This window comes from Leucoraja erinacea, chromosome 37 (genome assembly GCF_028641065.1).
Source record: "Leucoraja erinacea ecotype New England chromosome 37, Leri_hhj_1, whole genome shotgun sequence".
NCBI classification, from domain to species: Eukaryota; Metazoa; Chordata; class Chondrichthyes; order Rajiformes; family Rajidae; genus Leucoraja; species Leucoraja erinaceus.
The window spans coordinates 5,107,108-5,119,306 of NC_073413.1; the positions used below are offsets into that span (position 1 = coordinate 5,107,108).

The 12,199-nt window shown below is 48.7% G+C and overlaps 2 protein-coding genes across 2 annotated transcripts in view; both read right to left on the minus strand.

Moving 5' to 3' along the window:
- cacna1ia (calcium voltage-gated channel subunit alpha1 Ia) overlaps positions 1-12,199 on the minus strand; it is a 184,674-nt gene that overhangs the window by 73,673 nt on the left and 98,802 nt on the right. The window contains exons 14-16 of the mRNA XM_055662956.1: positions 10,318-10,583; positions 6,377-6,757; positions 185-285 (exon numbers count right to left, since the gene is read on the minus strand). Coding sequence (XP_055518931.1) covers positions 185-285; positions 6,377-6,757; positions 10,318-10,583 — 748 coding nt within the window. The remainder of the gene's footprint in view (positions 1-184; positions 286-6,376; positions 6,758-10,317; positions 10,584-12,199) is intronic.
- On the minus strand, positions 10,050-10,857 carry LOC129713816 (voltage-dependent T-type calcium channel subunit alpha-1I-like). Its single transcript, XM_055663133.1, has one exon. The coding sequence runs from the start codon at positions 10,579-10,581 to the stop codon at positions 10,222-10,224; it is 360 nt and encodes a 119-aa protein (XP_055519108.1). The 5' UTR covers positions 10,582-10,857; the 3' UTR covers positions 10,050-10,221.

The following is a 12,199-nucleotide window of genomic DNA, read 5'->3' on the forward strand; positions in this document are numbered from 1 at the left end:
CGTATCCCAATGCTTAAGAAACAGTTCGACAGGTACATGGACGGGACAGGTTCCGAGGGATCTGAGCCAAAAGCAGGCGGGTGGGACTAATGTAGCAGGGACATGTTGGGCGGTGAGGGAAAGTGGGGCCGAAGGGCCTGTTTCCACGCTGTATCACTCTATGACTCAAGGTCAACATCCTTACCTATTCTGCGGGGAAAACAGATAGACTGACCAATCTGCCCGCGACTCGCACCAGTCTGGCTTGTAAATCTCCATCATCTTCTGAATTCGGTAACAGAGACTCTGCAACAAAATCACACACACACACACACGTTAGTTGCCGTGGGCAGCCTGCTTCCATCCCCAGATGACGCCGTCTGCTCCTTGCCTCATGGAAGAATTGGGGAATTACACAATCACCTCTAGGCCTTAGGCTTCAGTGATCCAGCGCGGAAACAAGGCCATTCGACCCACCGAGGACTCGAGGGCCCACCGAGTCCATGCCGACCAGCGACCCCCCCCGTACACCAGCACTATCCTACACACCAGGTCAGCAGCAGGATGTTATGGGGAGAAGTTATGGGGAGAAGGCAGGAGAATGGGGTTAGGAGGGAGAGATAGATCAGTCATGATTGAATGGCGGAGTAGACATGATGGGCCGAATGGCCTAATTCTAATCCTATTCCTTCTGACCTTAGCTCTTGCCAGGAGCCCGATGGTCTGAGCAATCCATCTTAGTTTAGTTTAGCTAAGGTACAGATACAACTGGCCCTTCAGAAGAAATCAGAGCTGGCACCGATGACCGAGGGAAGATGGAGCCCACAATGGTCCTTTGTTGGCTGTGGAAGAGGTGATAACGAAGGGATGTACGAGTGCGAACCGTGGCCTCCTTGGCCATCGGTGCCGGCTCTGACATGCGCTGTATCTTATCACGCCTCTACTTTCCCTCTCCCCTGACTCTCAGTCTGAATAAGGGTCAACCTAGTTCCTTTATCACCTGGGTGACTACATGCACCTTGTGTCCCTTGGGGCTGCAGCCGAACTGGAGAATCCTCTCTGTGTAACGTCGTGGAACAAGTTAACGAGATTTTGACCCAGCACTATAGGGTTGTGTTAGCAAGGATCGAGACCCAAAGCCCTCGGCAATCTTGCATTGAGACATAATCACAGGGTTTAAAGTGCTTTTTTAAAAATTTAAATTGAAATAAAATCTCTCGGGGGAAACTGCCATATGTCTTCATTTTCTCTTTCAATGGAAACATTCTGTAATCCATCCATTAAATTTTGCTTTTTCCGAATGTGCCGTGATTTCTAAACGTGTTAATGTTCTCCCATGCCTTTAAACACTTGTCGACTCTTCCACCCCTCCTGTATCTACAAGGAACTCAGAGGGTCGGACAGCATCTCTGGAGAAAAGGAATAGGTGATGTTCCGGGTCGAGACCTTGACTCTGAAGAAGGGTCTCGACCCGAAACGTGTTCCCGATGTTGGGGGAGTCCAGAACCAGGGGCCACGCAGTTTAAGAATAAGGGGTAAGCCAAGATCTTCATATGTTTTAATATTAAACTTAATAATGCTATGTTGTATTTTTATTAGTGTGCTGGAAGGACATCTAAATTTCCCCTGAATAAGGGGATTAATAAAGTATTCATTATTATTAATATTATTTAGAATGGAGACGAGGAAACACTTTTTCTCACAGAGAGTTGTGAGTGTGGAATTCTCTGCCTCAGAGGGCGGTGGAGGCCGGTTCTCTGGATGCTCTCAAGAGAGAGCTAGATAGGGCTCTTAAAGATAGCGGAGTCAGGGGATATGGGGGAGAAATCAGGAACGGGGTACTGATTGGGGATGATCAGCCATGATCACATTGAATGGTGGCGCTGGCTCGAAGGGCCGAATGGCCTACTCCTGCAACTATTGTCTATTGTCTATTTTCTAAGACGCATCTCTTGGCCTCCCCAGGTTCAAATTTCGTTTGAACCTCAATGAGGTTTGAACCTCAACAACAAATAAATTGTATTGTATTGTATATATAGTCCCCATTTACTTATTACGGCACCCGGGAGATGTCAGGAGGGGCCCACTCCTGCACCTATTGGCCATTGTTTATTGTCACCTCTTCCTTTTCTCCAGAGATGCTGCCTGACCCGCTGAGTTAGTCCAGCATTTTGTGTCTACCTTCGGTGTAAACCAGCATCTGCAGTTCCTTCCTACGCATTAAAAAGCCCCGTCTGATACTCTTCAGAGCTGCAATCTCTGGAGGTCTGTATAAAAATGAACCACTGACTTGTTCATATCAATTTGGAAGTATGACTGTTTGCCACCGAGACAGGTGCTTATTAGATGGATCTATATCCCTTGAAACTCATCATCCTTCATTAACATTAAATTTAGAAATTCATACAGCTGGCTTAAGCAAAATGTACCCAAGGTATTTTTAGATCACCTCCCAATAGATATATTTATTTTCGAGCATCTGTTACAAAGGTTAGGTATTTAACGTGTCACCTGAGACTTTGTCAGTAGAGAGACGACAGCACAGAATAGCTCTTTAGTTTTGCTTAGAGATACAGCACGGAAACAGGCCCTTCGGCCCACCGAGTCCGTGTGGACCAGCGACCCCCCCGTGCACTAGCACCATCCTACACTCTGGGGACAATTCACTAATTTTTTTTTTACCGAAGCCAAATTAACTTGCAAACCTGTACGCTTTTGCAGTGTTTCTAGAAGTCGTTCAGTTTAGTGAAGCAGCATGGACCTTCAGCCCACCGAGTCCATGCTGGCTATCGACTCCCTGTTCACACCAGTCCTATGTTAGCCCAGATTGTCTGAAGAAGGGTCTCGACCTGAAACGTCACCCGTTCCTTCTCTCCAGAGATGCTGCCTCACCCGCTGAGTTACACCAGCATTTTGTATCTACAGTATCTTCATAGAACTGTAGATGCTGGTTTATACTCAAGACGGCACAAAGTTCCATGTTCTGTACAAAATGTCTGTAGTTTGGTTAACTTGAGTATAAGAAATGTGCGGTAACGTTGGTGAGTCCACAGTTAAGTCCACGACTTAATTCTTTCATCCCAACCATTTTTTTTATTCGTGGACATTTTTTATCGGGCTGGAAAAAAAGTCCCGACTTACCTGATGCCACGAGTACCTACGGCTAGCATAACGAGCCGCTACGATATATCTACGGACTCCTACGGCCTCGTTACGAACATTCTGCGAGTTTGACTCAAGGGGAAAACTCGGGCGAATTCGTGAATTACCTCGTGAAAGTGGGACAGGCCCTTTAGGGAATTTGTGTTCAGTCTTGCGCACCATGTTACACGAACAATGCTGCCAAGTTGGCAAGGGCGCAGAGAAGATTTACGAGGATCTTGCCGGGACTCGAGGGTCTGAGCTACTGGGAGAGGTTGAGCAGGCTAGGACTCTATTCCTTGGAGCGCAGGTGGATGAGGGGTGATCTTATAGAGGTGTACAAAATCAGGAGAGGAATAGATCGGGTAGACGCACAGAGTCTCTTGCCCAGAGTTGGGGAATTGAGGACAAGTAGGTTTTAAATGAGGAGGGAAAGATTTAATAGGAACCCGAGGGGTAACTCTTTACATAAAGGGTGGTGGGTGTCTGGAATGAGCTGCCAGAGGAGGTAGTTGTGGCAGGAACTATTGCAACTTTTACGAAACATTTAGAAAGGTACATGGTTTAGAAGGATATGGAGCCAAATGCAGGGAAGTGGGATTAGTATAGATGGGCATGTTGGTCGGTGTGGGCAAGTTGGGCCAAAGGGTCTGTTTCCACGCTGTATAATTCTATCTTGCTAGATGGCGAAATCTTACAGATCACCTGCAGATAGACGCAAAATGCTGGAGTAACTCAGCGGGACAGGCAGCATCTCAGGAGAGAAGGAATGGGTGACGTTTCGGGTCAAGACCCAGTCCTTCCTACACAGATGACCTGTAATACCAGTTACTCCTGCAGGGTGCGCTGTGATAGCAGTTTTCACCAGTGCATTGAACTGTTGCACTCCAGGCCACTGAGTCCATGCCTAAAGCTCAGTGTCGCATAAAAGACACGGCAGGATGCCAGAGAACTAAACAGGCACTTAACAAAGCTTTTATTCCATGTTTATTTCACTAGATTTTCTCGGTCGCTGTGGTGAGATTTGAACTCTAAAAAAAAAAATCAAGCTCGTGGTAAGCACATAGAATGTACGTAGCGGACACGTCGGAGCTCGGGGACGTATCTTAGCGGCTCGTAACGCTGACGGCAAGTACTCGGGAAACGCGGTAAGCTCGGGAAGACTCGTGAAGATTTTTCAACATGTTGAAAAATGTCCACGAGAGCCCCGAGTACCGACGAAATTACCGCCATTACCGTAAATCTCCGAGTTCGAATCAGGGCAAACTCGGGAGAGAGAGCTCTTCAATGAACTCGTACAGTGGGACCAGGGCCGGATTTACCCATAAGCTAGACAAGCTTAAGCTTAGGGCCTCGATGTCTAGGGGGGCCTCCGGTCAAGGCAGGACACCTACCGGTCAACTCTGGGTGGGGGCCCTCCTCTCTATCTCTCTCTCCATCTCCCCCCGCTATCCGTGTCCGGGACGCCAGGCCCCACTCGCTCCTCATCCGCCGGCACGACGGCCACCTTGCACGTGCGCACAACCACGGCCAGCGCATCATCAGCCGCCCTGCGCATGCGCACTGCAACGGCAACTGGTCGGCGCTGGGCACTTTCTCCCTCGCTTTGAATTGTGGGAGATTTGGCCGCCATGGCTGTCCGCTCGCTGCCTCGCCGCCAGCGCTGAAAACCAACGCAGAGGGGGCCTCACAAGTGGAACAGCTTAGGAGCTCTCTTCATCTAAATCCGGCCCTGAGTGGGACAGGGCTTTAACACTATCCTGGGGATCATGACAGAAGCTTCCTCGTGGCGGTCCCTGGGAACGACGACACGATACACTCTGCGACGCATCGGGTGACCAATTGTGTCAACATGTTGAACGACGACTGAGCCAACAGCGAACTACATGCCGTCTGACACATGAGCAAGGGCACACTATCCTACACACACTAGGGACAATTTACAATGACACCAAGCCAATTAACCTACAAACCTGTACATCTCTGCGATGTGGGAGGAAACTGAGATCCTGGAGAAAAAACCAACACAGGTCACAGGGAGAACGTACCAACTCCATACACATACAGATACAGTAGTACCCATAGTCAGGATTAAACCAGGGTCTCTGGCACTGTAAGGCAGCAACTCTACCATTCAATCATAGCTGATCTACCTTTCCCTCTCAACCCCATACTCCCGTCTTTTCCGAATTCCACAGATTCCCCTTGTTCATCTTTGACACAGATATTGTGGGCTGAGGGGACTGTTCCTGTGTTGTACTTTTCAATAGATAGACACAAAATGCTGGAGTTACTCAGTGGGACAGGCAGCATCTCTGGAGAGAAGGGATGGGGGACGTTTCTGGTCGAGACCCGAAACGTCGCCCGTTCCGTCTCTCCAGAGATGCTGCCTGTCCCGCTGAGTTACTCCAAAATTCTGAGTCTATCTACAGTTTAAACCAGCATAAGGTCGTAAGTTCATGTGATAGGTGTAGAATTAGGCCATTCGGCCCATCAAGTCTACTCAGCCATTCGATCATGGCTAATCCATCTCTCCCTCCTAACCCTTTCTCCTGCCTTCTCCCCATAACCTCTGACACCCATACTAATCAAGAATCTATCTACCTTGGCCTCCACAGCCTTCTGTGGCAAAGAATTCCACAGATTCACCACCTTCTGACTAAAGACATTTCTCCTCATCTCCATCCTAAAAGAATGTCCTTTAATTCTGAGGCTGTGACCTCTAGTCCGAGGTGAAAACATCCCCTCCACATCCACTCTTTCATTATTCTGTATGTTTCAATGAGGTTCCCCCCCCTCCCCTCATTCTTCTAAATCCAGCGAGTACAGACCCAATGCCAACAAACGCTCATCATAGGTTAACCTACTCATTCCTGGGATCACTCTTGTAAACCTCCTCTGGGCCCTCTCCAGAGACAGCACATCCTTACTCAGGTATGGTGTCCAAAATTGTTCTCGTGCCTTATAGAGCCTCAGCATTACATCCCTCTTGTTTTTGTATACAAGCCCTCTTGAAATAAATGCATCTGAAATAGCATTGAGTTTGCTTTCCTTCCTACCCATTTGTACTACTTTCTCAGATTCAGATTCAGATTCAAACGTTATTGTACATTACAGAGACAACAAAATGCAGTTAGCATCTCACCCAGAAGAGCCAACATAGAATAATGAGCAATATATATATATATATATCCGTACAAACAGTCGTAGTAGTGCAAAGTAGTGCGTTCTACGAGGTAGCAAAGAGTGCACTTACGTAGTCAATCTCTTCATCGTAGAGGCCCCTCTCTTTCCTGCTGTTCATCTTGGGGAAGATCTCCTTGAGGGTGTCGGGGCATGTCCCGTTGGATCCGCGGTGATCGACGGTAACGGTGGCCAGGCTGTTCTTCCTCGCCGCCACCACCGCCGCCGGCTGCATGTTGGGCACCAGGAGGAGTTCGGGCAGATCGCAGGAGCCCTTGGTGTCCAGGGAGAGGGCCCGGCGATGCATCAGGCTGGAGCCGGGGGTGTTGTGGGAGAGGAGGGAGCCGTGCTCGCCGGAGCGGACGGCACGCTTCTGGCTGGACGCCCGGCCCATGCTGTTCCAGCTGGCCCTGCGACTGCTCCACGGGATGTAATGGGAGCCGCGCAGGCTGGGCTGCGGAAAGGAGACAAGGAGGGGTCAGCAGCAGGTACAACAAAGGGGGCACCTCAGCCCCACGACACCACTGCCAGACCTCAGAAACCCCGAGAGAGAACAGGAAAGTAGCAGCGTAGAGATGAAGATGGAAGATAATGACAAACACGGTTAGAGGGCAATCTTAATACATTCATATGTTGAAAGAATGGAGCGGCTGGGCTTGTGTACACTGGAGTTCAGAAGGATGAGAGGGCATCTTATTGAAACATATAAGATTATTATGGGTAGACAAAAATGCTGGAGAAACTCAGCAGGTGAGGCAGCATCTAATGAGCGAAGGAAATAGGCGACGTTTCAGGTCAAAACCCTTGTTCAGTCTGAAGAAGGGTTTTGACCCGAAAAGTTGCCTATTTCCTTCGCTCCATTGATGCTGCCTCACCTGCTGAGTTTCTCCAGCATTTTTCTCTCACCTACAAACCTGTCCGCTTTTGCAGTGTTTACGGAAGTTGTTCAGTTTAGTGAAGTAGCATGGAAACAGGCCCTTCAGCCCACCGGGTCCATGCTGGCTATCGATTACCTGTTCACACCAGTCCTATGTTATCCCAGTGTCTGAATGGGGCCAAACACAGGGAAGTGGGATTAGTATAGATGGACAAATAGGCAACGTTTCGGGTCGAAACCCTTCTTCAGACTCAGAAGAAGGGTTTTGACCGAAACGTTGGCTATTTGCTTCGCTCCATAGATGCTGCCTCACCCGCTCAGTTTCTCCAGCATTTTTGTCTACCTTTGAATTTCCAGCATCTGCAGTTCCTTCTTAAACAAGATTATTAACGGTTTAAGAAGGAACTGCAGATGCTGGAGAATCGAAGGTTACACAAAAATGAGGACAGACCGTTCGGTGTTGGAGAGGGGGAGGTCGGGGGGGATGGTGAACACCCAACAGGGATGGGGGTTGGGGCCGGAGGAATTAAGGGATTGGACCAGCATCGGGAAACATGTTCCCGATGCTGGGGGAGTCCAGAACCAGGGGCCACACACAGTTTAAGAATTAGGGGTAGGCCATTTAGAACGGAGATGAGGAAAACCTTTTTCTCACAGAGAGTTGTGAATCTGTAGAATTCTCTGCCTCAGAAGGCAGTGGAGGCCAATTCTCTGGATGCTTTCAAGAGAGAGCTAGATAGAGCTCTTAAAGATAGCGGAGTCAAAGGATATGGGGAGAAGGCAGGAACGGAGTACTGATTGTGGATGATCAGCCGTGATCACAGAGAATGGCGGTGCTGGCTCGAAGGGCCGAATGGCCTAGTCCTGCACCTGTTGTCTATTGTCTATTCACTGTTCGGTGAAGGAGTACTTATTGTCAGAAGGGCAGTACCGAGAGACAGCATTGCAAGAGTACTTCTGTTGGAAGGACAATGCTGAGAGAGTAACTTAGTGTTGCAGGTCACAGCTGAAGGAGCGATGGACGGTTGGAGGGTCATTACTACACTGTTGGATGAGAGTGGTCCATTGTGCAGTTTAGCAATACAGCGTGGAAACAGGCCCTTCGGCCCACTGAGTCCGTGCCCACCAGCGATCAGAGCCAGCAACATTATGGGGGACCCCTACCACCCCAGCAACGGGCTGTTCCAGCTGCTACGGTCAGGCAAACGCCTCCGCTGTCATGCTGTCAAAACAGAGAGGATGGGACGGAGTTTCTTGTGTAACATGTAAATACTGATTCTGTTCTATTCTGTTCTGGAGTTTTTTGCACAATCCGCAGGCATTGCCACTTTCATATCACTGCACATCTTGTATGTGTATGTGACAAATGAACTTGACTTGACTTGACCGGGGTCTCTGGCGCTGTGAGGCAGCGACTCTACCGCTGTGCCACCGTGCCGCTACTATTGGACATCTCTTCCGCGCAGTTTGCCCCACAGCATTGGCGGAGACGTAGCCAATCAGGCTCACTATTCCCGTGCAAATCATGGAGAATTCAGTTGAAATATTAAACACTCACTTTCACCTGCCCCACATTCCCAAATGCACTGAAGTAGCAGAAATGGAGAGTTTAAACAACACTCCAGTATTCTGAATGTGAGTGCCATCAGCGTTAATCGTTTAATGTTGTAAGTGCTAACAACAACTTAACTGCTAAGTACCCGGCACAATAAATTCTCGCTGTGTTTAATAGTGATAAATGATAACAATTTGTTTAACCCCCACTCCCCCCCCACTTCATAATAATTATAATAATGGATGGGATTTATATAGTGCCTTTCTAGATACTCAAGGGGCTTTACATCGCATTATTCATTCACTCCTCAATCACAGTCGGTGGTGGTGAGCTACTTCTGTAGCCACAGCTGCCCTGGGGCAGACTGACGGAAGCGTGGCTGCTAATCTACGCCTACGGCCCCTCCGACCACCACCAATCACTCACACACATTCACACACATTCACACGCAGGCAAAGGTGGGTGAGGTGTCTTGCCCAAGGACACAACGACAGTATGCACTCCAAGCGGGATTCGAACCGGCTACCTTCCCGTCGCCAGCCGAACACTTCACCCATCTTACCTCTTCCCACTACCCCTACACCCGCCCCAGATACATTTATTATACCCAGAAATCTAGCTAATCCAACCATTCTAATTACATGGAGCAAGATTGCGAATGTATTTTTCCAGAAAGGGTTTATGCTTGACTTTGCTACTTTTGAATGACACACACTAATTTCACCCTCCCCCCCACCTCCCCGCCATCGGGAAGAATGAATACGTTGACATACGATGAGCGTTTGACGGCACTGGGCCTGCACTCGCTGGAGTTTAGAAGAATGAGGGGAGGGACCTCAATGAAACGCAGAATAGTGAAAGGCTTGGATGGAGTGAGTTTCCACTCGTGGGAGAGTCTAGGACTCGGAATTAAAGGACGTTCTTTTAGGAAGGAGATGAGGAGGAATTTCTTTCGTCAGAGGGTGGTGAATCGGTGGAATTATTTGCCACAGAAGGCTGTGGAGGCCAAGGTAGATAGATTCTTGATTAGTACGGGTGTCAGAGGTGATGAAACCTTTTTTTCACCAGGTTCGTGCCGACCAGCGATCCCCGCACATTAACACTATCCTCAGTAGCGGACTGGGTCTAGAAATATTGGTTGCTGGGAGACAAAGGGGGCCCACTTGATCAGGGCCCACTTGATCAGGGCCCACTTGATCAGGGCCCACTTGCCATTGGGCAAGCTGACACCCTGGCCAGTCCGTCACATTTTACACACTCTCTAGGGACAATTTTTTACATTTACCAAGCCAATTTACCTACATACCTGCACGTCTTAGGTGTGTGGGCGGAAACTGAAGATCTCGGTGAAAACCTACGCATGTCACGGGGAGAACGTACAGACTCCGTACAGACAGCGCCCGTAGATGGGATCGAACCCGCGTCTCTGGCGCTGTGAGGCAGCAACTCTACCGCTGCGCCACTGTGCCGTGAATTCCAAGTTCTTTTAGTTTAATTTGGCGTCATGCTCGGCACAGCCGTTGTGGAAGGGCCTGTTCCTGCGGTGGGCCGTTCTAAGCTCCACTCTCCACACGGTTCTTACCAATGATTTCTGGTCGAAGTTGACCTTGGTCAGCGAGGTCATGCTGCTCTTCCTCAAGCCCGTGAAGCTTCGGAAGTCTTCGGGCTGCAGTGAAATCCGCGATGACGTCATGATTCCCGATCCGATGGATAGGTTCTGGGGAGACAGGTCCAGGTGGCCGTTGGGGGTCATCGCCACCGGACACCCCTTCACCTCTGAGTCCACGACAAACACATGGGAAAATGGGATTAGACAGTGAGCAGGAACGCCGCTGCACAGCTCCATACCTGAGGGGGAACAAAGCACACATCCGCCCTATCTGCCTCTTCACCCTTGGAGTGCCCATGTCTCACTGCCTAGTCCATTCACAGGTAATGCAAAATTTCACTGTAGGCCATTTGGCCCACTTTTCTTCCGTGCTAGCTCTTCGAAAAAGTTAACCACTCTGCAACTGGGTTGTGGCAGCAGGGAGAGGTTAGGATCATGGAGTCATAGTCTTGTAGCATGGAAACAGGCCCTTCGGCCCAACCTGTCCACACCGACCAACTTGCCCCATCAACACTAGTCCCAACTGTGCATACAAAAATATTATAATAATATTAAAATTTAAATGATCTATAATATAATATTAACATACAACTGTGAATGGTGTCATAGTCTTATAGCATAGAAACAGGCCCTACGGCCCAACTTGCCCACACCGGCCAACGTGCCCCATCAACACTAGTCCCACCTGCCTGCATTTGGCCCACATCCATCTAGAACTATCCTATCCATGTACCTGTTCTTTAAACATTGATCTAAATGTTTCTTAAAGATTGGATAGATTAGGATTGTTTTCTCTGGAGCGTCGGAGGTTGAGGGGAGACCTGAGAGAAGTGTAGAAAATGATGAGAGGTCTAGATAGGGAAGACAGTCGGAGCCTTCTCCCCGGGTGGAATGTCTGACACTAGTGGACAGAGATATAAGCTGAGAGAGGGGAAGTCTAATGAAGATGTGTGGGGCAAGTTTTTTTTCTTACGCAGAGAGTGGGTGGGGCCTGGGTGGTGGTGGAGGCAGGAACAATAGCAATATCTTAATGCCCCTGTCCCACTTAGGAAACCTGAACGGAAACCTCTGGAGACTTTGCGCCCTACCCAAGGTTTCCGTGCGGTTCCCGGAGGTTGCAGGTGGTTGCCGGGGGTTGCAGGTAGTGGAAGCAGGTAGGGAGACTGACAAAAACCTCCGGGAACCGCACGGAAACCTTGGGTGGGGCGCAAAGTCTCCAGAGGTTTCCGTTCAGGTTTCCTAAGTGGGACAGGGGCATAAGAGGCTTTGAACATGGAAATGCTAGGATAGAGGGACAAGGAACACCTGCAGGCAGATGAGATGGGTTCAGCTCCATACTATGTTCGGTACAAACATTGTGGGCCGAAGGGCCATTCCTTGTGCTATACCGCTCGATGTTCTATATTTAACTGCTCCCCACACTACTGTTTGAGAGTTCCTAAAGGGCCTGTCCACACTTAGGCGATTTTTTAGGAGACCACATGGTCGCCGGGGAGTCGCCTGTATCATCTCCTTAGTCGCCCAAAGTCTCTCTGGTCTCCGCAGAATTTTGAAACGTTCAAAACTTTTCGGCGACCTTTGTCTTAACGTCAATGGGGGCTGCCTGATGTAGCATGATGTAGGTGCTATATCGCCAGGATAATGTAGGATGTTGCCAGGGTGACGTAGGTAGTTGCCGGTGATGACATCGGTGAATTCCATTAAATTTATATTATAGATAATTACAATTATAATGTAATTATAATTTTGTATGCACAGTTGTATGTCATATTATAGATAATTTAAATTTAAATATTATTATAATATTTTTGTATGCACAGTTTAAGTTATATTATAGATAATTTAAATTTAAATA